The sequence below is a fragment of the Kryptolebias marmoratus genome, linkage group LG8 (genome assembly GCF_001649575.2).
Source record: "Kryptolebias marmoratus isolate JLee-2015 linkage group LG8, ASM164957v2, whole genome shotgun sequence".
Taxonomy (NCBI): Eukaryota; Metazoa; Chordata; class Actinopteri; order Cyprinodontiformes; family Rivulidae; genus Kryptolebias; species Kryptolebias marmoratus.
In genome coordinates this window covers 4,792,876-4,820,813 of record NC_051437.1, presented here as the reverse complement: position 1 = coordinate 4,820,813, position 27,938 = coordinate 4,792,876, and the positions used below count along the sequence as shown (strand labels likewise).

Here is a 27,938-nt window from a genome sequence, read left to right as displayed (position 1 = left end):
CCGAGGAAGTTCAGCTCCGAGCTGGGACTCCGCGGTCCGTTTTCATGTCAGGTGAAAGTCGAGTCGGACGGACGGCTTCTCTCTTCATCCAAGGGGCAGACAACGAGAAAGACGCCACTTCAGCGCTTGTTTCGTCTCCTCTCTGGTGATTTGCGGTATGAGCGGGGGTCGCTTCGAGTTTGATGACGGGGGCGCTTACTGTGGTGGCTGGGAGGGGGGCAAAGCCCACGGCCACGGCATCTGCACCGGACCTAAGGGCCAGGGCGAGTACTCCGGCTCCTGGAACTACGGCTTCGAGGTGGTCGGCGTCTACACGTGGCCCAGCGGCAACACCTACGAGGGCTACTGGTCGCAGGGGAAGCGCCATGGGCTGGGGGTGGAAACCAAGGGCCACTGGATCTACAGAGGGGAATGGACCCACGGCTTCAAAGGGAGGTACGGGGTCCGGGTCAGCGTGGGCAGCGGAGCCAAGTACGAGGGCACGTGGAATAACGGGCTGCAGGACGGCTATGGGACAGAGACGTACGCAGATGGAGGTGAGCGAGTCCTCAGGCTGGCATCAAAGGGATCAGGAAGTGAGGGGAATCTTAGGGATGTTTATATAAACTACTTGAAATCATTGATTTGTTTCATCAGCAGCCTTTCTGTCAGAAAGTCTCCCAAACAGGCCTGCGGATTGGGTTGTTTCAGAAACATGTTCATGTAATTAAAGGCCTAGCCTTTCCCTGAAGGAATGCATATCGCCCGCCGCCGTTCATGCCAGAGTCTTATGCTGAGAAGTGAAGCTGGAGCTGATTGGTCAATCCTTAAAATGTCCTGCCACTCTCAGAGCAGTGTTGGGGATGGCTCTCAGCTACAACCACGCCATATTTTAGCTCAATAGTTATAATTGACTGAGTGAGAGCCGTTTTTTTTGTTGGCTCATGGGCAATCATCTTGATTTGGGCTAACTTTAAATGTTAATCAGTTCTAGATGTGCATCAGATGATTTCTTTCTGTCAGCTTTCATAAAATTTGTCTGTGCTAATCACATATTTTGCTAACAGACAGAGTTTAAATAATGGTAGTGTTTTAGGCAAAGATCATGCCCAATAAGTAGCACTCAGAGCATGTGTTGTGAATGACTGTCAGCTACAACCACCCCAGGTTTTAGCTCAGTATTTGTAAAATTGACCGAGTTATACGCAGTTTGTATTTTCTAAGGTCACTTAGCTGTGGTGGCCATCTTGAAATGGATTGGCTCCAAACATTATTCACTTAACTTTAAGCATGTTTTTGGGCATGACTCTCAGCTACAAACACACAGAAATTTAGCTCAGTATCTGTAAAACTGGCAGAGTCATAGACATTTTTGTGTTTTGAAAATTTGATTAGCTTTAGTGGCCATTTTGAAAGGGGTTGATGCCAAACGTTAATCAGTTGTTGATGTGCATACAATGAAAATTTTCTGCAAGATTCATTAAAATCCGTCTTGTGGTTTATGAGATATTTTGCTAACAGAAAAACACACCAACACATGCACACACAGGCATGACCCTAAATACCCTACAACTGAATAAAAGTAGAAATATCTAAAAGGCTATAAATACAATCTTACCACTTTAAAAATATCTTGAAAGTGCAGTCGAATGGATTTAATGTTTTCATCTTAACAACAAGAATAATAGTGTTGAATGTTGCTGCTGTGGTTGGTTGAATGTGAACAATCTGAAACATTTTATTCTGAACATGTTCAGTTCCATCATATTTGCTAAAACTGGTCCTAAAACTCAGTTCATTTTGTGGATACTGAGCTAAATTTGGGTGTGGTAGTAACTGAGAGTCATACTCTGAGCATGAGATTTTGCACAAGGTCAATTTCAAGGTTTGACCAAAACATCTAGAACTCTTATCATAAAACTTTGGCTGAAAAGGCAGGTGATATGCATTCCTTCAAGTAATGCTAGGCCATTAATTTAGAACTGGAGTTATTAAAGTTTGATATTCTGACTTTAAACTTTATTACAGACAAATTGTTGGATTATTACTAAAAAGACAAGTACATGAATGTGATAGTAATAACCTAAAATGAGTTCAGCGTTTGTCCTGCAGTAGTTAAAGCTTCTGTCCAACATTAGAGTATGCTGCAGTGTGTCATGACTGTTTTATCACCCCAAAAACACCTAGCAACATCTCCTCCTGTGATTGCTCCGTTGCACCGAGATCATTTGAAGAACCATGCAGGCAAATATCTGTGTGAAAATCAGATCAGCCTGTGATCCTTCTGCTCATTAATGATGTGAGTGTAACCAGAGGAAAATCCCACCCTGCTGCTGTCAGTCAAGCTGCGCTCTGAGCTCAGTGGAAATACAAGCCTGCAGAACATTTCCTTTTTTTTTCTAAACCCTGCGAAGGAAGTTCTTATATTTACAAGAGTGCTGAAAGAAACACTTTTTCCTTAAACTTACCCATGCAAAAAAAGATTATAAAACATGATAAACTACTGAAAACTTACTTAGAACTAGACAAACTGCATTTTCACAGAAAATGCAGTTTGAATGCTGAGTTCTGAATGACATTTGCTGCAAAAGCTAAACTTGACAAGAAGCAGAACGCTAGCTAAAAGTAGCAAAAGGCTGGCCAAACATATCAAAAGGCTAGCTAAAAGCTAAAGAATTTGGAAGCAGATTTCAAAGATTTTTTTGAAGGAACTGAAGTGATGTTAATGTATTTCTATGTTGAAAATATTTGTAAATCAAGTTAAATATGTTGAAAATGTTAAAAGTTATAAAAAACAAACGTCATAGCACCCATCTCCTGAATGAGCTGAATGCTTTTTTTATATGAATGGCTAAAACATCACAAAATATGCAAAGTACTTAAACTGCAAAAAAAAACCTGAAAAACATAAATCAGGAAAAGAATTGTTGTGAATACTGAATCAGTATTCACACTATGAAAAATATACTGATACTGTGTGTTCATTAAACACGTGAGAGGGAAGAAGTACCATGAAAAGTAGAAAACACTGAACTGTACTCCCTCTCTGATTATCAGTGATTTATTGTACCTACACAACAAATCAAGACTTTTGGTTTCTTAAAAGTCCTTTCAGCTTCTGCTCATATTTGTTATTACTGTGACTCACACGTTAGTCTTTGTAGAAAAAAAGCCAAGCGTACTGGAAGCAGTGATGTGTGCGTGTGTACGGAGGAAGGGGGTTGTTGAGGGTGATAGCGCAGATGTCAGGATGTAATAATAGCCCACAGGCTCAATGCCCTCTTGCCCTCTCAGGTCAGTTTTAGCCTGACAGCAGTCCCTTAGCTTTCATTCTAAAAAATACTCAGACATGCTGTTTAAGTAGTGTGTGTTAGGTTTTAATGACAACAAAGTTAGCAAGTCTGTTAGCCTTGAGAAATGCTAGCATGAACTGACCACCTTACTGTATGTTAGCATGCACAAAATAAAGCCCAGCTGGAACTGACTGCCATTGTTGATGGAAGGATAAAACAAACAACAGCCAATCTGAAAGGCTTAGGCTAATGCAGAAAACCTAAGCTTAACCTAAGGTCCATACTGGGCTCATGTATTTTTATGAATTTATTTATTTTATATAGGAACTGTTCAGTGTTTGAAACACTAAATGTTTTACATGTACAAGGGAGTTAAAGCTTTAGAGAGTGGGGGCATTTCCAGTGCAGATTTCTATGCAGTTTAAAACAGCTCTAATATTTCACAGTAGTTCAAATAAATGTTATTTTATTTTATTTTTTAAACAGCTTTTTTTCCTGTCAAATACTTACTCAGCCCTTGTAGACTTAACATGTTCCATTTTGCAAGACATTTCACTCAGACCATTACTGGTAACAGGTTAGCTTTGTCTTCAGTGTAAATAACCATGAACTTCTAAGTAAAACACAATCTAAAGCAAAAGTGACAGCAGTGTTAAAGTTTATAAAATAATGGTTGCTTGAAGTCCTTTGAAATGTTTGAGGTTAGGGTTTATTTCAGTCTGAACCAATCGGTTGACCTGCTGCATTACCAGACAGCAGGTCAACTCTTATCTGTTGCAATGTGACTTACTTCCTGCTTTTGATGTTTTCAGGTACTTTCCAGGGTCAGTTCACTGGTGGGATGCGGCATGGCTATGGCGTTCGTCAGAGTGTCCCCTATGGCATGGCAGCAGTTGTCCGCTCCCCTCTCCGCACCTCCTTGACTTCGCTTCGCAGTGAGCACAGCAACGGCACAGTCCTCCAGCAGGACATCCCTGTCATCACCACCACCAGTCCCTCGGGTGAAGAGACACCCGTCGCCACCCCTACCCAGCTGGGACCGTCCCGTGGAGGCTTTGCCCTGACGCTCCAGGTGGACCCTGAGGCCGTGAAGCCAAAAAAGAAGAGTCTGTTTCGCAGAAGCTCCCTGCTGGGTAAGCTAAAGAAGTCTGAATCAAACACATCACTGTCCAGCCAGAAGAGCAAGATTAGCTTCCTGAGGACAGAGTCAGCTCTCAGTTCCAACGCCAGCGACACAAACTCCACCATCAGCGGGGATGAGAGCCTGGCAGGAGCTGAGGATTTCCCCCCAGTTGAGGCTGACATTGACGCCACCACCACAGAGGTCTACATGGGTGAGTGGAAGAATGACAAGCGCTCTGGATATGGAATAAGTGAAAGATCCAGTGGACTGAAGTATGAGGGCGAGTGGCTCAACAACCAGAGGCATGGCTACGGCTGCACCACGTTTGCTGAGGGAGGGAAGGAGGAGGGCAAGTACATGAACAACATGCTGGTGAAGGCCATGAAGAAGAGGGTGATCCAACTAAAGGGAACCAAGATCAAGCAGAAGGTGGAGCGGGCGGTAGAGGGCGCACAGAGGGCTGCAGCCATCGCCAAGCAGAAGGCAGAAATCGCTGCTTCCAGGTAAGAAGAGACAAAGGTTGTCCTCTTTAAGTTTGTTTGATCTGTCTCATTTACATTTACTGCCATCACAAAACTGAAAGAGAGATGTAAAAACAATATGTTAATGTCTTCTGATCTGTAATATACACAGAAAGTTTGGATGAAAGGACATTTGGTTTGTTGTGGTGATCTGTCCAGTTAATTTTGACAATACAATTCAAGTTTTAGTCTTATTTTAGTCATTATTATGTCATTAAAATGTACTGTAAATTTAGTAGACTAAAGTCGAGGAAAAAGACTACATTATATAAATTATTAGTCTAAGTGAAATTAACTACCTACACTGGTAGCAGAGCTCTGGTCAGACTAAGCAGACATGTAAAGTACCTGATTGTTTAGTTACCTGCTTATATGATACTTAGTAATTGTATCATGGTACTGATGGCACATTTTCCTCCCACTAATGTTTGACTGGGTTTGTTGGGTGGCTCATTATAAGGTACTTTTCTCTGATGGTATATGATATAGAAGTCTAAGGCAAATCAGGCATGACATGTTCAGAAGGGTTTATTCAAATGTGGTTCATGTGTAAAGCAGGCTTTTGTGGTCTCACGGGGGTTCGGACCTGCTGGGAGTCACTTTTACATCCAAGCTGTCTGGCACATGACTTCTACCTATTTTTGATCTTTTGTCCGACCTAATATTATGCTATGCTAAAGATATTCTGGCTGCATGTTTGTATTTGCTGTGCAGAAATGGTTTTTGGGTGTGGTGTTGTTGTCGTTCTTATCAAGAATCACGCTTTTTTCATACCGATCTTTCAAGACTTCCATCAATAAGAATCTTGTTCACTTTCTTTTTTGACAAACTAGTAAACATGTAATGAGGAGAAATCTAACAACACTAAAGCTGGACATTCCACTGTGACGCTTTAACAACTCTAAGTTATTGATTCATACAGGCAGGGTTTCATATGGAACAAACATAGCAAAGCAAAGTTTACAGGCAGACCCTTTCTATAGAGCTGGTGATTGGGAACAAGGTCTGTCTAACATTAGCAGCATATTATTAGCTGTTTGCTGAAGTTGTCGAACAGAAATGTCAGGAGTGTGGGAGTAGAGGGGTGAATGACTAGAGCCGGGCCAGCAGTGGAGGCACACAGGGTTCATTAATCCTCTCATAGGTGCATACATACAGCATTAAATTAGTTCAAGCAGAGCTGTAGATTTGTCTGTAAGCTCTTTGACAGAATGATGGTTATTTTCTTTTACAGAAATTGTTTTTTCTATTTTTGTAACTAATGTGCATGTCAGATTTAATCCAAAAAAGAAGTAGTATCAGTCTTCTCGACAAAAAAGAGATCTTTTTTTTCTCTCCCAAAAAACTTATTGGTGTTATTAGAGTAACAACAAAGTTAGGTCTCACAAAATATTTTCAATTCAAATCAGTTTGATTCAGTTTATTGAATTTTGCAACAAATGCACAACAAAAGTCATCTCAGGGCATTATATAAAGGAAAAAAAAACAAGTCCAATTTATAAACCTAATTCTGTCCAAAAAAGATTCACCTTACAAATCCAGTTACAGTCAATTCAGTCCAAATAAAATGCACATTAATTCACATTCAGTGAATTATGAAATACCAACAAGTACAAGTTATCTATTGAAGGAAACCAGCAGATTTGACCAAATCTTCCTTTTTGCATAATCTTTCATCCTAAGAAGCAGAAAAAAGCCTCCCTTTTAACAGGAAGAAACCTCCAGCAGAACCAGAACCAGAACCAGGCTCAGGACGAGCGGCCATCTGCTGGGAACACAAAGACTCCTGTGTCCAACCGGCTGGGATTTGAAAGGACAGAAAAGAGACCTAGACTTGATTTAGGTGTAGTTTCTATGGGAAGAAAACAACACCAACACAGGTTAATGGTATCTAAAATGGTGTGTATAAACATGAAACATAGAGAGAGTATGAAGACAGCAGCAAAATGAGGAAACACCGTGAGTTTGTCCTCCATCAGTCTAAGCCTATAGCAGCATAACTAAGAGAAACCCAAGTCTATCCTAACTATAGGATTGATCAAAAAGGAAAGTATTAAGCCTAGTCTTATAAGAAGACAGAGTGTCAACCTGACAGAAACAGGAAGTTGGTTCCACAAGAGAGGAGCCTGAGAACTGAAAGCTCTGCCTCCTGTTCTACTTTTAGAAACTCTAGGAACCACAAGTAAACCTGCAGTCTGAGAGTGAAGTGCTCTGTTAAGAAAATATGGAACAATAAGATTTTTTTATATAAGATGGAGCTTGGTTGTTGAGAGCTTTGTATGTCGGAAGAAAGATTTTAAATTCTCTCCATTGGCTCCCAATGGAGAGAATTTAAAACTGGAGAAATATGATCTCTGCTCCTAACTCTCATCAGAACTCTGACAGTGGCATTTTGTATCAACGGAAGACTTTTTAGGTTTTCGGAGACCCAGGTAATAAAGAATTACAAAGACAAGACATGATAAATGCATGGACCAGTTTTTCTGCATCGTTTTGGGACAAGATGTCTCTAATTTTAGTGATATTACATAGGTGGAGAGAAGTGGTCTTGATAACATATTTAATGTGGGAATTAAAAGACATATCCTGATCAAAAATAACACCAAGGTTCCTTATGTTAGTAGTGGATGTCATGTTAATGCCATCCAGAGGAAGTGAAAGGCTGTTGCTAGGATGTTCAGGTTCAAAAACTACAGCCTCTTTCTTGTCTAAATATAAAAACAGAAAATGAAAAGTCACCCAGAATTTCAGTATGACTCTAAGATGTGCTTGTAATCTAAGTAAGTGAAATCAGATTGTTGATGGTGACTCTTATAGGCCCCGCTGTTTGAGAACTGTCAGTGAATCTTAGAAAAGTTGTAGTAAAGTTATCTGGAGTAAGGGATGTTACAATATCAGCTTACAGTTTATTTAGATTGGTACATGTCTTCAAAATTCTTGATGACTCTTAATTTGCGTTTAATTTCAGAATTTATGGCTTTTGACCATAGCTTGCTTTTGATAAGGTGTAAAAAATTTAACTATTCTTTTAGTTCAGGGGCTTAGTTACACAACATTCAGGATACAAGAGCATGTGTTCATGATAATCAGTTTTTCTACTACCCCTCTAACAAATGTATTTAACTTCTGCCTAATCCCAGCACATCATAAAATCCTGTTGAAGGAAACCAGTAAAGCGTTGGTGTGTTTTTGTTCATACCTGTTTGTCTGTGACCGTACAAGGAGCTGGTATTTCTGTCCACAGCTATCATCAGAACCTAAAGTGAGCTCAATGTTTACAGCAGAGAGACATTTCTCTGAGACACAACAGACCTCTGTCCCAGCAGACTGAGATCTAAATATTGCACTGTGTGGAGAAGCTCTCCGCAGGCATTATTCTTTGTGTCAGAGCTTTAAACTCACCTCCAGCCTGTCAGGACAGGGCTGGCAGTGGAAAGATATACAGTGTTTGGGCTGGACTGTGTTCAGAAAGATCTTTGTGGCTTTTACAAACTGTTTAAAACTTTTAAACTACTGGAAAACAAGCGCTGCACACTAGCCAAGAATAACAAATTATACACAATAAAGTATTTTACACTTCTGCTTGTCTTATTTTTAAAAGCAAATGTCTCACAACATTTGTTTACAGCTTTAGATACTGGGTGTTGCACTTTTAATACATCAGTCTTGCAGTTGCTAAGCTAATAACTTCTCATGAAATAAACAAGTTTTGTTTTATAGTGGCATTTCCCATAGATATTTTCCACCCCCCACCCCCCTTTGTTTAAAGAAAATATGTATTCAGATGGTCTATTGTAAACATTTTATTCAGCTCACAAAGGAGTAACACTTGGCTCTAGCCCCTGAGCTAGAGCTGGACAATAACATTTCACAAAAACTGTAAAGTCACATCCAATTGGGATCATGAGAATATATTGTGACAAAAGGACTTTCCTTACCTTCTAAACTTTTCCTATAATATGTTGGCTGGTAGGAATGATTACGAGTGGTAACAGGTGAGAACACAAGGAGCAGGTGTGAATGGTTACCTAACTGAGGGAATGATGGCTGATGACACAGGGAGACACTGCGAAACTAAACACTGGGAATCTCAAAAATAAACCAAGGAAAACATGGTAAACGTAAACACTATAGGAATAAATCAAACCAACAACCACAAAAGAACAGGACCATGACAGTTTTTAAGGTTTAACAGTGTTGTATAAAGAATTGCTTCTAGTTTTGACACAATAAGAGAAGAAACAATATCTTGATTTTACTACAGATGAGTCTTGGTGGTCATATGTTTGTATTAGCACTGGCTGTCGGTCAAGTTGGAAAATATCAGCCTAGAAGGTGTCACTAACAACTCAGTGCTCAAAGATGCCCGGACCTCCAACAAACTTTAACAGCTCATCCATGGCGATCCCAGGTCAACTGTGAGGTTTCATTTCTCCCTCGACTCCTGGGTCTGTCCCAGGGTTTTCTCCCAGTGGAATATGACTGAAACGCTCCCCTTGGAAGGCGCTCAGAAGGCATCATTAGCAGATTCACATACCACCTCAACTTGCTCATTTTGATGCAGAAGAGCAGCAACCTTAAGCTCCTTCCAAAGAGCCGAACTCCTCACGGTATCTCTACAGAGAAAGCTCATTTCAGCCACTCGTATTTGCAAAGTAATTTTTTCAGCCATTATCTATACTTCATTACCACACGTGAGGGTTGTAATGTAGCTGATCAGTAAAGTGAGAGCTTTGCCCTTCGGCTCAGCTCTCTTCTCCACAGCAGATTGGTACATCACTGCAGATGCCATCCCAGTCCACTTATCAATCGCTCATACTCTTCTACTTCCACTTGTGAATAAGATGCCAAGATCTTTGAACTCCTTCTATTATATTGCTTACATTAATTGGATAATACTTGGTTTAGATATAAAACCTACATGATTATGGTTATATACTTTAATTTGTATGTGTTTATGTGGATGCAATTGTACACAAAACTACATTTTTTGCCATTTGTCTGATGCACACAAATATTCTTGTTGCACGTACTGTAGTCTGATGGAACTGAGCCCTTTGATTCTGTTATAGTAAAACTAATGCTTTGTTTTTTTTTTTACTTAAATATCATTTAGGTATATTTGGTTAGTTTTGCCGACCCACTGAACATTCAAACTTCTGTGCTTCTGAGCATTAAAGTCAAACCTTTATTATATAAGCAGAGGAGACATGACACATCTGTTCCTGGCAGTGGTTTCCTCGTGCTGTGATACTTTGGCAGTGAAGTTGAAGGTTTAAAAATACATGAACAACCGGGGCACTTCATGGGATGCCAGAGCTGGCCTCTTCAGAATCAGATCCAGTCGTTCAAAGTGTTTGCTGGCATTCAGACACTCTTTGGGCATTGTTCTGTAGCGTGGGCTCGCAGCTGGGTGGCGGGAGGAGGGTCTGTGCAGCAGGACAGGGTGTAAATGACGCACACTGAGACCGTGTGGTCTCAGAAGGCCCCTGACTAAATATGGACAGGCGCACTCATGCTGTATCACAATCACAAGGGAATGCAACAGCTGATTATCCCTCCTCCCCTCTGCTGTCAGACCTTAACTTCACTGCCTGGTTGCAGACACGCAATTTTTTATTTTTTTTTTCAGAACTGCAGCAACTCTCTTTAATGTCTGCAAACAGGCCCAAGCTGTTGCTTTACTTGTTCCTGACCCGGTGGATAGAATCTATTACCTGTCCACTGTTGGTTTAGTCTCTTGACGTCAGCCTCAAGGAGCTTTAGCTCCTCTAGATGGCAGCAGTTGAAGCCATTCATCTTGCGTCAGCAGTGGTGTCAAATGCTTCCATGGATAAAAATATGGCACAGCTCATAAGCAAGTTCTTGGGTATAAAGAGTTGGAGTATACATGTACCACACCTTGCTTTAGTTGTTGAGCTTGGATTACACACTGTTCTGCTGAGACAAGCATTTTGTGCTGGTTAGCAAACAACCAGTTGTTCCTTTTGTTTAACAGAGTTCAGCTGTGACCTCAGTGCAGGAGTATCTGCACACGATTTCTCTTCTGTAATTAAGAAAACCTACAAAGTATATGGTCAAAGAGAAAAAAATAACTGGGCCATTTTAAATAAAGACAATGATTAAATCTCTACAATATTTTTAATGCAAACCGAGGTGCAGTAAGGTTTCAGTTAGCACAAAGTACACCGATGGTTGAATTATTATTATTATTGACGACCATGTGTTGTCCTTGTTTCTTTGTGTGTTTGTCTGTCTATCTGTTAGCAAAATATCTCATGAATCACTGGCCAGGTTTCATTGAAACTTTCAGAAAGTTATCACTGGGTGCACATCTACTAATGATTACCTTCTGAAGTCAACCCGATTAATGATGGCTGCCTCAACTAATTCATCTTAGAAAACACAAAAAGTGCAACAACCCAGTCACTTTTACAGATAACGAGCTACAGTTTGGTGTGGTAGTAGCTGAGAGTTATTCCCTCCACATACTCTGAGTGCCAAACATTGCACTTGATCTTTGCTTAAAACTTTGGCAATAAATAATATAGTCAACAGTGTTTGTCTGTTAGCAAAATGTCTCTTAACCCACTAGACAGATTTTAATTAAACTGTCAGAAAGTGATCATTAAATCAACACCTGGAGTCAGTACAATTTACGATGGCCGCCTCAGCTACTTGACCTTAGTAAACGCAGAATGCCTATAACCCAGTCAGTTTTGCAGACATTGAGATTAAACTTGAGAGTCATTCACAACACATACTCTGAGTGCTATCAGAAAATGCAGGATCTCACAATATAGCATGAGATCACGCCTAACATTCTCAAAGTTTGTTCATTTCTCAACATAACTTGATCTTACTGCAAAACTCTGACAAGAAAAGCAGGGGCCAATACACATTTCTTCATGAAATGCTAGACCTTTAATATTTAAAAATGTAACCGACCTTTCAGAGAAACTAAGTGTGGTTTTCCCACTTCCTCATGCACATTTATAAATTTGCTCCTCAGCTGATCAGGACCCTTCACAAAGATCCAGCAGCACATATCAGAATGAGAAAGAATCCTCTGCCAGCAAGATGCAGGACTACTGCAGCTGGAAAAAAAATGAATTAAGAGGCCTGGCATTCTTTGAAGGAATGCATATTGCTCGCTGCATTTCATGACAGAGTTTTACCAAAAAAATAAAAAACAACTTATGATGGAGCTATAGCTGGCTGAACCTTGTCAATGACAATAGCTGTGTTAGTTCTTGAAACTACTACCACACCAAATTTTCACTCAATATATGCACAATCAGTTGAGTTATAGCCCTTTTTGTGTTTGCTAAGGTCAGTTGACTGTGGTGGCCATCTTTGATTAATCAGTCGTAGATGTGCATTCAATTATTACTGTCTGAAAGTTTGATTAAAATCCATCCATTGGTTTCTAAGATGTTTTGCTAACAGACAGACAGAGTTGACTCCAATAAATAATGGCACAGATATCATCAGTCAGTTAGTGCTTGAAGTGTAAGTTGAGGTTGAGTTTCAGCTACTGACACTACCTCATTTTTATTCAAAGCTTTGGCATCTAAGGCAATTGGCAATGTGTATTATTTCAAGGGATACTAGTTCAAATCGGTAACCACTTTGGGATCTCTTCCTACAATCCACCTCTAAAAGCATGTTGGGTATTTAGACCACAGACTGAGGTGTTTATATGATCGAAAATCCACCACCATGTTTGACTGTGGAGAGGATGTTGGTTTTCTGCAGTGCAGCATTTGCTGCCATGTCAGCCTTTTGTTTTTGTTTTAAATTTGTTTTCATTTTGAGCTCGTCCTGTGTCTGCCTGCATTTGGGTCCAAGTCCACCTATCCACAAAACTGACACAGAGTAGCTGAGATTCATCCCCAACACAAACTCTCAGCATGACATTTCACAATATCACATGAGCTCACACAAAATGTTTTTTTTTAAAGGTTTGACCAAAACAGCTACAACTCTGTCATCTCTCATCATAAGATGAAAAACTCTGGTATGAAAGATGGCGGGTGATATGCATTCCTTCAAGAAATGCTAGGCCTTTATATGTATATGATTTCTCTTCAATCATTTGAATTGTGCTGCTGCTGCACTGCATTATACTGACATGAGTTTGTAATCCAACTGTTCCTCTTTGATGTAAGTGAGGAAATCAGATGCAGGCATTACTGTTCTCCACATATTCTACAGAGTTGATATTTACAGGCTGTACACAGCCTTTTTGAGTGTGAGTGTGTTAACTGTCAGATGTAAGGTGGAGTCTGCTTGTATTAAAAAAAACATCTGTCAGCATCATTCTCTCCCACCAACCAACTGGTAGTTTACCCAGCGGAGCTGCCTCGTCAGCTCTCTTCATTTATAATGAGTCATTACTTATAATGACCTCCTGCCTATAAAGATATGTGAGTCCTGGATTTTGTCCTCCACCCTTAGACACCTCCTGGCCTAAATGTTGACATCTGAAAATAGTCCCACACAAACGTATTGTTTCTTTCTATTTTAATTTTTTTTAACAAAAATTAGACTGTTCAACTATTTTCAGTGGTTACAAGAATTTTCCAAGAAGAAACTATCTTCTGTGTCACATTTTAAAAGAGTCAGACCTTCAACAGGAGCCACAAATACTAAGACTGATGGCCAAAAATGAGTCAGTATGAACTAAAATAATATAATATATCCAGAGATGGCTCAGTATTGTATTGTCAGTGTTGGTCTTTCTGTGGGACTTGTGAAAAAAAAACATTATATGGAATATCACCAGCCAGTATAATGGTGGTTAGGGGCATTAGGGAGGTCTTAATATGTGACTGACAATAAGCAAAGCATAAAATAACGTTAAAATTTAGTCATATTTGTTGGTGAACAGCTTCTTAGACAAGTATGAGCAGGTGAAGCTTATTTATATCAAATAAGAGCTTATCAAATCATATAGAGCTTCATCCATGCATCAGAGACAACAAACAACCGTAGACTCATCTGTTAATCTATGCATGTTCTTAGACTGTGGGAAGAAACTGGAGAAGCCAGAAGAAACCAACAGACAGGGAGAACGTGCAAACTCTGCACTTTTTCTGCTGCACCACCTTGGACTTCAGGAGTTTTAAAATTGATTATTGTATTTATTCTTGTAATAATTATGGTGAAAACATTCCATTAGCAATCTCTTTACATTTAATTTGATTTCTGGAGATCATCTGGGGAGCCTAACTTTATGGTTGGTGACTCACAGAGGGGACCTGACCCTAGCTTTGGGAACCACTACACTAGCCAACTAGGTATTGTTGTGGCTAGTGTCCCATTTTCTTAGGTAACATACCACATACACATTGTAAGACTGTGCTTGCTCCCTGCACTTTGAATGCTAATAATGCTCACCTTACTACCACGTACCAGATGTTCTTGGCACTCTTCCCCAGGGAGACCTATACTGGCTCTGCGGATATTTCCTCTATCTGGCTCTTCCAGAAAATTGGGCAGGTAAATGTGCCCCAGTTATAGCTATGGTACATTCATATGTTGTCAACACTGTAAATATAAACAATCAAAACTGACATGTTCCTAGATCAATCACAGTCCCACGTGATTCAATATGAGGCTAAAAAAACTGGTTGTGAGATCAAAAATCATTTTTACATATGAGTATAAACTTGTAAGGATGTATTAAGGGTTTTAATGACAATCCTAACAGTGGTACTTGAAGAGTTTGGTATTTTCTGAGGTATTACTTCTTATGAAAAGTTTGTGGTCCACTAGTCTAAAGCATTGTTGATTTGCCAGCTTGTCTGAATAAAACTTCTGAGTTCATCTAACTGGCAATCTGGGAAAGCAAAACATGAGTGACTGCTGCTGATTTATGATTCGTGTCGCACCTCTCACCTGCAGGTCAGCCCATGCAAAGGCCAAGTCAGATGGAGCGGAACAGGCAGCTCAGGCTTCCAACAGTGAGTCCAGCATTGCCAGAGTGGTGGCCAAAGAGCTTTCTCCTTCCTTCTACCAGCCAGGTCAGTGGGCATCAGTGACTCATCTCTAGAGAAACCTGTGAGAAGACAGTGAAAAAGCTCTAATTGCAGCAAATTGCAATTCTTTCTTGTTCTAATATGGCTGACTCAAATTCTTTAGTTTATAGTTTTGGATTTTAATCAAACTTTTGCTCAGCTAGAGCAAGGATGTTTAAGCTTTGCCACTTATTTCTGTGATTAATACATATAAATCGTCAACAACCTGCACATTTGCTTATATTTGACCCCTAACTTAGAGCAATGATTCCCAAAGTTGGGGTCGGGACCCCAATGTGAGTCACTCAACACCAAGTAGGGGTCCTTAGATAATCTCCAGACATCAACACACATTAAAAAACTTTGTTTTTATGCTGTGTTTGCACCATAATCGTTACAAAAACTTGAAATACAAGTCCATAAATGGATTTTAAAAATAGCATAATGGATGTTTAGACTGTTTGTGTTCTCTTTGTGTCCTTATTTAATAGAGTCATTAGCGTTTTTGGATGTTTAAACAGCCGAAAGATGGGGTTACACACCTTTGTCACTATTATTTTATGGGTCGGAAGCTGAAAAGTTTGGGAACCACTGGCTTAGAGTATGTCATGGTAGATCCCTCTGCTGAGACTTACCACAAGGGGAGCAGAACTCATCTGTCTAAAAAAAGGAGCATCTTATTTAGTCGAAGGGATCAGATCAGTTTCATCGCAAGTTTGTCACCACACACAAAAGCAAAGCAGCCACTCGGAAGGCCCCTGCCTCTCTCCTGCTTTTAGCAGGAGGGTTTCTCTGAAACAAATAGGCCGTCAAAGAAACCGAAAGTCTTTTAGCGTTCGGAATCAGTCTGATTCTACAAATAGATAACCCATACCACATCCTGCAAAACATTCTTCTGATAAAGGTCTCTCAGTTTACTTCTAACTTTCATTTAGAAGGTTTTACATATAAGGACATAATATTCATCAAGGTAAACAAGAGAACATCACATAATACACAGTCATTTCTATTGAACAAAAACTGAGGCTCAATTTAAAAAAAAAAAAAACCCAAAATATTTATTTAAATTATTTAGGAGAAAATTTAATCAATTTAAAATCATTGTGTGCAGAGCAAAATTAACCTGCTACAATCCCTGCAGTTTATCACAAAATCTCTGCAGTTAATAATAAAGTTAATATTAGTAATAGTATAAAAGCAGAGCACAAACCCTGTATACAATCAGTTAGCGCTCCTTTTTTTAGTTGGCTGTGGCAGCCATCTGAAATGCAGTTGACTCCAAAAGGTAATTAGTTGTAGATGTATGTCTAAGGATTACTTTCTAAAAGTTTCATTAAAATTCACTCAGTGGTTTGTGAGACATTTTGGTAACAGACGGGCACATGAACACACATGCACAGGTTAAAACATTATTATTTGCCTTCAATAACGTTGTACTTGGAAAAATGTTTCAGACTCGTGTTCATGTAATAATTATTCATTATTTTCTGACTGACCTCACTGGTTCTGTAGGTCCTGAGTACATGAAGAAGAGGGTGCTACAGGAGGTCGTGGAAGACACTGAGAACACAGACACTGTCATGCATGAGCCTCTGCTGGCTGAGGAGGAACCCCTACTAGCTGATGAGGAGCCCCTCCCCACACCACCTGAGAGCCCACTTCTGAATGAATTGGACAACCTCATGTCTGGCTCGTCCCCAGGACGCACCCCCTCCCCCAGCCCAGCCATCATCAGCAAGGAGGACCCCAAACTCCTTGGTCCGAGGGGCTGGAATGAAGACAAATCTAGTAAGGTTGGTGCCATTAAGGCTGCCTCTAAGCCCAGCACCGCACCCAGTAGTCAACCCACCATCCCTTCAACTTCAGCTGCTGCACCCGAAGGAGGTGGGGCCCCCAGCAGTCGCGGCCCCTCTCGCTCCCCAAGTCGTCAAAGCAACAAAAATGAGCAGGGCTCAGACCTGGAGATCAAGCCCCTGCAGAAATTTGACTCTGAAGCGAAAGCTCTGGACCTTACTGCAGCGACTAAAGCCCCTGTAAGAAACAGCCTCATTGCACCAGATGAAGAAGCAGCGCCGCGCCCCGCCTCTGATGTGACTTCCAAAGCTGTGACCCCTGAGCCTAAAGCCACTGAGGTAAAACCTGAAAGAGTTCCATCAGTCCACGAACCAACACCATCCACCTCTGAAAAGAAGAAGCAGTCCAGGGAGGGGAGCAGGCCAACCAGCAGAGCGGAGACAAAACCATTGCCAAAACGACAACCCAGCCCCGCCCCCCCTCCAAAACCTGTACCCAATCAGGAACCTAAAACTGTTACGAAGCAAGTGGAAGTTAAAGTCGTACCTGCCAAACCAGCCCCAAAGGCTGTGGTGTCAAGCAAAGAGGTGATTGCAGAAACATCTGAACTGGAGGTAAGAAAGTAAAAATACATAATAACACATATTATTTCTATTAATTATGTTGGGATCACATCTTTATTATTAACATATACTGTCAAACATTTTCCCTGAAGGATTGGCCCTACTAATAGTAGGCTGCTATTTCCATTTAAATCACTCATAGGGCACTGTTGTGCATAATCAGAGGCTTAAAGAACTGCTGGGCAAATCATAGCAAGAGTCCCATAATTCATATCTGTTTCAAAACAAATAAAATCTGAATATTATAGTCAGGACAAACCCAAGATATATAATTTTTTGTCTAATAACTTGTTTCTTTACATACATGCATTCCTGTTTATGAGGCCTATAACACATCCCAACAAAAAACCTAAAGCCAAGATCACAATCCACCATATGTCTTAAACATGATACGGGGGGTGCGCGCTACCAAAATTTGGCGGCATTTGTGGAGACAACGAAAGCGCTATGGACAAAGTTGGCCCTGTGTTGTTGCTGTTTTTTAAACTTATGGGGATTCTCCTGAGGAAGAGAGGCGCAGTGGAAGAAATGCTCTGGATGCTGCGATTGTTGCGCGGAGTAGGACAGCTGTTATCCGCCGGAGATTTTAGGCTTTGCAGCGCCTTCAGCTGGGGGACAAACGGCATAAACGTTGCAGGGTAAGCTAACGCTGTTGTTTATATTCCTACCCTTCGCTCTTTATGCTTGCATCTGGTCACACCCACGACCAATGAGTGAACAGGAGCTAAGCTTGCATCACCCACGAAAGCTGGCCCTGCTTTTGTGGGTGATGCAAGCCCTCGAAAAAATGCTGGTGGAAACACGTGCAAATCGAGCCAAGTAGAGTGGAGCCGGGCCCTTTAGAGCCGATGAAAAAGGGGCATAAGACTTGTGGGCCTCTCTCCTCAAGCTGCCCACCCCCCCAGCTCCAGAACAAGCAGCAAATAATGGATGGAGTGATCTTACACAATATTATTAGCTTATTATTAGAGCAACTTTAAACTGAGAACCCATAATATCTGATTTATCCAACTTCACTGCAACAAGAACCGCCATTCATCAACAGCTGATAAAAACACAAGAACAGAAACATCTTTGGGAAACAAAGACTTACAATCTTCCACTCCAAACCTCAAGAGGAAGAAATTACAAAATATTTATTCCCCCAACAGTTTTTGTGTTATGTGTTGCAGGCCTGAAGTCCTGGGACGTCTGAATGTTAACAAGAACACAAACAAGAAGTTTCTCAAACTTCAAAACATAAAATGTCTCATGTCTTAGAATTACAGTCCAAATAAACTTCCTTTTGCCCACTCAAGGTCAGCACATCAAAACTTTCTGCCCCTCTGAGACTAGAACTTCTCTCAGTCACAATGTGTGAAACATGAGAGTAAACAAAGTCTTTCTGCTGTATTTGTGTCATTTAGTGAACGCGCTGAGCTCTTAACTCTGTCTGTTCTTTCCTTCAAGGGCCCAAACACCATCATGGTGTGCATGGTAATCCTTCTCAACATCGGCCTGGCCATTCTCTTCGTTCACATTTTGTCATGAGATATTTCCACCACTTCAGGTAACAAAAAAGCAACCATTTCCAAAACAGGTCGTGTAAATGAATTGTTTAATTAAGAATTGCACGCAAAGGCAACAAATAATGCTGAACTGAAGAAAAGAATTTAACTGGACAAAAACATGCTCCAATTAACTTTTGCCAGCTTCATGATTTAAAATCTTAAAAAGCGTCCTGAATTTTGATATGTTGTCTTTACATCTTTACAGTCGACATAAAAAGAGAGTCAAGCCTCTTTTAGTGGGAGGATTTTACATTAGAGTACATAATAAAAAGTTATCTGGTTTTTATCAGGTTCTAAAAGTATTCAAATCTAACCTCAAGTGAACAAAACCACAGAACAGATTCCACCAGGTCAATATTTATTAAACAAAACTGAATCCACCCCATGATTCAGCAGCTTGTTGAACCATCTTTTGGATGTTGAAGTTGTCATGATGTGGGGTGAAGGAGGCAAACCCAGTATGCAGACTCATCATTAAAGGGAAGGGAAACTAATTTATTAAATTAAGAGATAACTAAAAACAAAGAGCTGACAGGGCAGCAAACAAAACCAGGAACTAAGCAGGAACAAGACGACCAGGACACAAGGGGCGTCGAGAAGCCACAACAACCAGGAAGAACCAGAGACTGACTGAGGAGGAGTGAATGTAGCTTGAAACACAAACACGAGAAACAAGAACTGAACTACGACCAGGATAAACACAGGAACCAAGTAGGACAAGGAAATTGTTCCAGAGGTCTTGTGCTTCAATCAGCTCAAACTTTACAAATCTCACTCATGAGGCCATGTTCATTATAGAGAGAAGAGGCTGTAAAAAGTTAGGCCTTTGGAAAGACTTGGGGATTTTCTCGGGACTGTTTGGCACCAGTTTTGTTGTAAATTTCACAAAATGTGATACAATACTTTTAATTTGTGTTTATTAGGTATTTTAACATTTGTATTGTAAACACCAGGGAGGCCATGCCCTACTAGCCCACTGATACCAGCCGTCCCTGGCAGCAACCCAACCTCACCGTTGGTCAAAACAAAAAACAGTGAATTGACCATTTTGGATGTAACTGTTTTCATGATTGAAAGACTGGTGTCTGCGCATGTGTGTGTAAGCGCCAACTAGTGACCTGGCATGGAAACTACAGCTGGTTGATGTGTTTGCAAAAAAAAAAAAAAAACTCAAGGAGGATGGAGCTGGGCTCTCTTCTTTCTCCAAATTGAGACATGACATTGCAATTGTTTAGACAGAAAAAATAAGAATGCTATGTCACAAAATATGTAGCTGTAGGATTGTACTGTAGTAATGAGTAAATGTTCTAGGCAGTCAGATTAATTTCTGTGTTGCGTTTGATATGTTAATATTTTGATGCTTAACTATACATAACTTTTCAACTTTTCAGCAGACCATGTACATCAGAATTACAGTTTTTAACCTTTTAAAACCCTTAAAATGTAGGAGCCCTCAGGCCCCCCCACCAGGACATTGCCCCTGGACCCCACCAGGAACCTAAGAAGACCCCATACCCCCAGCTAAAAAGGTCCACTTTTCCAGAAAAAGAACCCCTCCACTCAGAAGTCTGGCCATGGTCATGTAAATAATGTCAAAATTTTAAACAAAGATTTTGCAGAATTTGTTAGCGCTCTGAAAGTGTGTTGAGGATTTCTCTCAGCCACTGCCAAACCAAATTTCAGGTCAATATCTGTATAATGGACTGAGTGAAAGCCTTTTCTTATGTTTTTAAGGTCAGTTAGCTGTGGCAGCCATCTTGAATTGGGTTGACTCCAAAAGTTAATCAGTTGTAGATGTAAACTCAGTGATTACTTTCTGCAAGTTTCAGTAAGATTTGTGAAAATTTGTTCAAGAGATATTTTGCTAACAGACAGACACAGGCAAAAACATTATCATCCACCTTGACCTTTTCTTTTGCAGAGGACGGTGAGAAAAAATGCTCAGTTTTAAACTCTGATGTGTTTTTCTTAAAGTTTGGATCACATACCGGGTTTGAAGTATTTTGTACATCATTGTTCTCTGTTTATGTATTTTATACTACACATTTCTGTTAAACAGTCCTATATAAAATCTGTTAGAGCTTACTGACAAATGGGCAGTAGTGTACAAAAATAAAAGCTGAAACGTCTCGTGTCGGGTTGTGTTGCAGGTCACCAGTGGTGTTGGAGACAGACGGCGTTGCTCCTCCTCCTTACGGACCAGACATCAGAGTCACTGCTGATGGCTGACAGGAGCCTCCTGCAGACCGCCAGCAGAATTTTTTTTGTCCGTGTGACCGCGCGAGGCGCCGCGAAAGCTTCCGTCTCTCCGGTGCTCAGAGAAACTGAAGGACGCTGAAGGGCTGACGCGTCTCGGTGCATCTGAATGGGACTGTTTTGTTTAAGTTGCTAGCTGGGAGGTTGAGCAAGTCTCCGGGCTGACGGTGAGAAGCAGAGCAGCACTCCACAACTCAGCTTAGTCACGGTGTGTCCACAGGGGTGTCGTCATTTAAGCTGTATGCCTTTTAAGTACTTTTAACTTAAATTACTCCCACTGACTGGCTCTCGCAACACTGAATCAGTAAATTCTTACACACTGTCACAATGTATGTTTTTGTTTTGTTACTGCAGCTGATCTTGGCTGAATTCTCTCATCACTGTGCCTTGAACTCGATTAGACGCTGCAGCCGACATGTGAAGTATCTTTGAAATAACTGTTGCTTAATGTTTTCATTATTGCCCGGGTTAAGGAGCTAGAAAAGATGAGCTCAATAAAGGGGGAAGGTCTGTGTGTGTTTAAGTCACTTGAACCACTTCTTTTAGACAAGTTATTCTTTTCATCTTGTTGGTTTAACTCCCATTGGAAAGACCCCAGAGTGTCACGAGTGGCATTTCTAATAATTACATCTCACAAAACCTGTCAGACTGTATGGCCATGTGGAATGTTCTGTTTTAAGCTGGGATTTACAGAATGTGCTTGTATTGTTATTTATCTGCTGCTTTTTTGAGGGGGAGAAGATAAACGGATAGAGAAGGAAAACAAGAGGCATTAAGAATTTAGTGTCACTGCTGTTGCTAATGTTTTGTATGTTCCTTTAACGTCAGGCAGTGCTTATTACTGTAGGCTTCCAAGCTGTGGTAAGCAAAAATAAATATATGTCTGCAGCCACTATTGTCCAAAACAACCAGTGTGTGTTGTAATGAGGGTGCTAAAGTTGTAGTTTTGTAATTATGCAACAGGAGTTGAGATGAAATTGACACATTTATCTGTAGAAATCTGTCCACACTGTGCTATAACACTGTACTCAGAGGGCCGTTCGAGCCTAACGCATCAGGTTACCACACGTGAAAATGTCTGTACTTTTTTTTATTTTTTTTAAGTGCACCATTTCAGCATTCAAACTAATCTGAAGCTAGTTAGATTAGTTTGAACGCTGAGAGAAAACGCACCATTCTGAATAGATTTTACCTCACAATAGATAGGAAACAAAAAACAAACCCTGAATGACTCTTAACTCCATGTCTTACAGTGAAAAGGGAGCTCTTTTCTGTTTGGGGGGAGGGGTGGGGGAGCTACAAAAGAAGAAGTGGAAACCGAGGTTGTTCTGCGTTTGAGTTTGCTGATGAAAACTGTTGACAAAGTAAAAGCCTACAAAGTATACACAACCAAAAATTAAAAACATAAAAAACATTAAAAGTTTTAATAAAAGTCCCATGATTCTACATCTGATTGTCTGTGTGATCTGACATACACCACATGAGTTTGACTTTCACATGAGTAAATATTCATACTAATTGGTGTAACATGCAGGCTGTTTGCTCAGAGGAGGCTGAGCCTTGTAGAATATTTTTGAAAATTTACAAGTTTAAATTATACAATTTTACTCTCACACCTTTTATCCATCCCTTGGGCTGCACTGAATATTCCAGTGCAGCTTTAGTTGTTCCCAGCAAAGTGGTTCTTAAATTCAGGCTATGCTATTAAATAAAAGCCCCAACGTCCCTTAAAGGAACGCACATTGCAGGTTTTAAACTAAGATCATCTAATGATTGAGAAATGACAGAGTTGGAGCCATTTTGGGTCAAACCTTATAAATAATGTTATCCATGACCTCATACAACATCACAAGATCTTGGGTGATCTGTTGTAAATGACTCTCAGCTACTACCACACCAAACTGCAACTCAGCATCTGTGATTTTGAATGAATTACTGTAACAGATGTATTGGATGTTGATTGTTGAGGACCCAAAGATGCAGAGTGCCGGGTGACAGGCAGGTTGAATTAAAAAAAAAGAATTTTATTAAAAAATAAAAAGAAAAGTAAACTTTGGAAGTGCATGAGACAAAACCCAGGACTGAACAGGGGATTTACATGTGAGGAAAATAAAAACAGGTGTATAAGTACTGGGTGCGGTAGTTAGTGAGTGGGAGCAGGTGAGGTAATTGCAAACAGCTGACAGGTGAGTAAGAAGACCAAGCAGGGTTGCTGAGGGGAAGCTATGTCCATGGAAAAACAAAACCTAAAACTGCCGGGCTGGACAGAAGTGAATACAGAAACATGCTGACAACATGGACACATAAGCTGAGAAACAGATTTACAGAACTAAAAACAGGAAAACAATCAAAACGCTCTCCCAAAAAACAAAACCTTGATAGTTGGACCATTGGCTAATGTTGGCTAAAGTCAGTAAGCTGTGGCAACCATCTTAAATTAGATTGACTCTACAAGCTACCCAGATGTAGATATGCATTCAGTGATTCCTTTTTGAGTTTCAATAAAATCCATCCAGTGGATCATGAGATTTTTTTCCCCAACACTACAAACAAACATCATCACCCTTTAGAAACTATTTAATGTTTTGACACAATTTCTAGCATTTAGAAAGTTTTCTGTTTGCCTCCACCAATTGTTTAATTTAACCATTTGCTAGAAATCACTGCCCCATAGTTGTCAAAATAAACAAAGCATCATTTATCAAGTTCATCCTGAGGAATCACCACTTCTGGAGGATGTTCATAAAGCTGTTCCATTTTGTAGATTTTCATTTACAATTCTAGCTTTATGAAATCAATAAATTGTTTTAATTAGCTGCAATATAGGCATTATTTTAATATGAAGTGTTCATCCATTTTGTGTGGACACTTAACCTTGTTGTTGTTTGCAGGAAGCCGGAGGCCATCTTCAGTGGTCAGCAGATGACAAGGGGGGATACGCCTTGGACAGACCAGTCCACTGCGAGGCAAACAAAAGGACTGAGTGTGTGTGCATTGTTGTTTGTCATGAGACAAACAACAATGCACACACACTCAGTCCTAAGGGCAGGTCAAGAGTTACCACTTGACCTAACATGTTTTTGGGCTGTTGGAGGGAACCCACACGTGCACAGAACATGATGTAAACGCCACACAGAAAAGCTCCAACTGAAACCTCAACACCTAGATAACTGCTGTCCACCACACAGCCCAAACATCAGGCGAAAGGGAAAGAAATCATTCAAATCTGTATATAATTTACATTTTTAGAACAAAAAAGTGTACGTCTGATTATGCAGGATAGTCTGCAGTTAAAAGATTGTTCTTATGCAGACTTTATTGAACTGTTACAGCTGGGTGATTGACAGGAAGTATGGCCCTAACATAAAAACTGTAAACAATGTGAAGGATCATATCTATTCCTGGGATTTCACTTTGGAAATCTTTTTTTTTCACACCAAAAAGAAATGTTTTTATTAAAATAGTCACATAACATGATGTGCGGTTAAAAGGTCTTGGCTGTGCCACGTCAGCTGTGCTTAAAATTTCGTAAAAGTACAAATCCAGTTGGAAGGTTGCACAGGGAAACCATGGACAATGTTGAAGGAAGAAATGAAAACCAGCAGAAACAGGAGTCAGTGTTTGAGCAAACTGTACAAAAGCAGCTGAAGATAACAGGGCTTCCATTCATTCAAAAAAGCCAAATATAATCCAGCATAAAAGTTAAAGAGAAGAAAACAAAGTTCCAGCGAACTCAAGAGAAGCAGTCTTGGACTGTGGATTAATAGATGAAAGACATATTCAGTCCTGGATCAGAATCTGCTGGATAAGAGATTATGCTGGAATTTTAGGTTGGTGAAGGTCCAACAAAAACACATAAAGAAGACTATGAAGAAAAGCAGCACATTTCCACAGTCATGGTGATATGTGGCTGAATATCAGGTAAAAGAACAGAGGAGGTGGTACACATTACCTCTACAGAAAAGGACCAGGGGGACACTGGCATTTTGGACACTTTGTTACATTAGTGTCCAAAACATCAAATTTCTCTTCAGGAAACACATCAGTGACATCAATCAGAGGCCAGCAAACAACCAGATTTCAATCTGAAAATAGTGTGGGATAAAGTATGACATTGCTGCCATTGCCTTCAGCAACATCACAGAACAATCATTATTTGTAAAAGAATATGTTTTGCTTGAATCATGAACCTCCACTGAGAGTGTGTTTGTTTAGGCCAGTCCTCAGGTAAATGCAGATATGGTTTTGATGTTCAGAACTATGCACTAAAAGCTGCTGGATTCTTTTGATGACTCAGTTGCTGGGTTGCAGATGTTGGGTCATAGGTTACTTTGATTTTTTCAAAGGTTTGACCCTGTGGTTGAGTTAGAGATGAGCTGAGTTGTTCTTCACAGTCCACCATTTTAAATCAGAGGTTGACCAAATGCTTTGAGATATAACAAAACAACTTGTAAGAAGATGTTTGACCAGGTTAGTCTTGTTAATAACTTGAGTTTGTACTAGACATTGAGTTTGTTTTTCTAAAATAATATTAGTTGGTGCTAGTTGATGATAACCCGGGTTAGGGCCAACTTGCACAAACCCAAGATATATTCATATCTAATAACCAAGATTTTTTTGGTTACCCTTTTTTACTCAGCTTATAAGTAGCTCTAATTCAATAAACATGTAATTTTAACACAATTCTTGGGCGAAAAACAATGCAGAGCTGGGTAAAATTGATAACCCTGCTGAGCTAAAACTAACCCAGGCTCAACTCAGGAATTAATAAGACACTGTTAGACAATAATGAAACGCTGAACCAGTAGAAGGCACCAGCTCCCCACGACCCGGAATGGAGAAGCGGGTAAAGAAAATGGATGGATGGATGGATGGATGGATGAACCAGTAGAGGCAGCACGGCAGTGCAGTGGTTAGAGCGGTCCCCTCACAGCAAGAAGATCGCCTCCCAACCTGAGGCTTTTATAGGTGGAGTTTACATGTTGTCCCAGTGCAGGTGTGGGTTTTCTCTGGGTACTACAGTTTCTTCCCACAGACTGAAAACATGCATGGTAGGTTAACGGGTTACTCTAAATTGTCTCAAGGTGTGAATGACTGTTTGTCTTGTTTGTCTCTGTGTCTCTGTGTTGGACTGGAGACTTGTCCAGGGTGTCCCTCGCCTCTCACACAATAACCACTAGAGAGAGCCACCAGCTCCTTGTGACCCTGAACAGAAAAGCGGGTAAAGAAAATGGATGTATGGATGACAGCCTTATCATCAATGAGCTAAACTGATTAGCAGCCACTTGTGAAGTTAGTCTTCTGTGACATTGTTTGGCAGTTGGAGCAGCAGTACATCAGTAGTTCCCAAAGTTGGGGTTGGTACCCCAATGTGAGTCATAAAACATCAAGTGGCAGTCATTAGTCATTAATACTGCAGGTATCAACTTAAATGAATGATTATGGTTGCTAATGACATATTTCTTGTACTTATATTTTAATAAAAAAGGGCATTGTAGTTTTTAAGACTGTTTGTGTTGTCATTATACCTTTGTTTAAAAGGTCTATTAGCAAAGTTTGTATATTTAATATAAAAACATTTGTATTTAACCTGGGTCACAAGCTTTGTCACCAACATTTTGTGGGTCATAAGTTAAAAGTCTGGGAACTGCTGTTGTAGATGTTTTAACAGCTGAAATAATTGGTCCATTTGTGCCAAATATAGCTACAGGTAAATAAAAATACAATAAACCCTGTCTTTAAAATTACACTGCTTTTGTGCAGTGTAATTTAATGTTATCTAATTTTTTTCTTTTTATGATGGTTATTTTTATTCACGCAAAAAGCCATACCAAAAACTTTTCAGTCAAACAAGAAAAAGTGAAAACAAAGGTAAAAAAATAAAATTTGCTTAAAATCTAAATTAAAAGCCCAGCATTCCTTGTAGAAATGCATATTACCCAGTGTCTTTCAGGTCAGTGTATTAAACACAAAACATCTTTTGGTGAGACATGATGAAGTGCTGTAAAACACTTTGAACTGTCTTGTTGCTGAAAAGTGCTATGTAAATAAATTTGACTTTGACTTAAAGTTATAACTGTTTAGGTCAAACTTTGAATACTAGGTTTGACCAAAACCTATTATTGATGTTTTCGCACATAAAGTGTGAAAACATTTTTTTTGTATAATTAAATGGGTTTTTTTGGATTACATGTTATATTTAAATGCTAAATATTATATCTAAATGTTAAAAATTATATCTTAATGTAAATGTTAAATCTACGGAAGCCGAGAGCGGATGATTTAAATATTTAGGAATGGGGACCTTTGGCCCTTTCCCTGGGCTGCCACCTTATCGTAGTGGAGGGGTTTGAGTGTTCCAATGATCCTAGGAGCTATGCTGTCAGGGGCTTCATGCCCCTAGCAGTGTCACCCAAGGCAGACAGGTTCTAGGTGAGGGGCCCGACGAAGTGCAGCCCAAAGACCCCTTATGATGAGTCAAAATATTGGACACAGTGTTCCCTCGCCCAGACGCGGGTCAGCCAGGCCTGGAGGTGGGGCACGTTGGCGAGCACCTGGTGGCCGGGCTTTCACCCGTGGAGGATACGTGGGTCCCCCTTCCCTTCCCATGGGCTCACCACCTATGGGAGGGGCCAAAGGGGTCGGGTGCAATGTGGGATGGGTAGTGGCCGAAGGCGGAGACCTTGGCGGTCTGATCCTCGGCTACAGAAGCTGGCTCTTGGGACGTGGAATGTCACCTCTCTGGTGGGGAAGGAGCCTGAGCTGGTGTGTGAGGTT

The 27,938-nt window shown here is 40.4% G+C and overlaps 1 protein-coding gene across 2 annotated transcripts; it reads left to right on the top strand.

Annotated features, from left to right (window-relative positions):
* Positions 1-6: 6 nt before the first annotated feature.
* Positions 7-22,609, top strand: jph2 (junctophilin 2). 2 transcript variants are annotated; one of them, XR_005233504.1, is made up of 7 exons: positions 7-536; positions 4,085-4,898; positions 14,826-14,944; positions 16,451-17,346; positions 18,805-18,904; positions 20,353-20,487; positions 21,056-22,609. XR_005233504.1 is itself a non-coding variant. In XM_017435924.2 (6 exons), the coding sequence occupies exons 1-5, from the start codon at positions 158-160 to the stop codon at positions 18,883-18,885; spliced, it is 2,289 nt and encodes a 762-aa protein (XP_017291413.1). In that variant the 5' UTR covers positions 7-157; the 3' UTR covers positions 18,886-18,904; positions 21,056-22,609. The 2 variants fall into 2 exon arrangements, 1 of the variants encoding a protein (XP_017291413.1); XM_017435924.2 differs by lacking the exon at positions 20,353-20,487.
* Positions 22,610-27,938: the final 5,329 nt, after the last annotated feature.

What these genes read in the sequence shown, in the direction of transcription:
- jph2 (XM_017435924.2), top strand. Translation starts at nt 158, where the DNA reads ATGAGCGGGGGTCGCTTCGAGTTTGATGACGGGGGCGCTTACTGTGGT. An exon ending in AGAGACGTACGCAGATGGAG is followed by an intron (nt 537 to 4,084) that starts GTGAGCGAGTCC and finishes TGATGTTTTCAG; the next exon opens with GTACTTTCCAGGGTCAGTTC. An exon ending in GCAGAAATCGCTGCTTCCAG is followed by an intron (nt 4,899 to 14,825) that starts GTAAGAAGAGAC and finishes TCTCACCTGCAG; the next exon opens with GTCAGCCCATGCAAAGGCCA.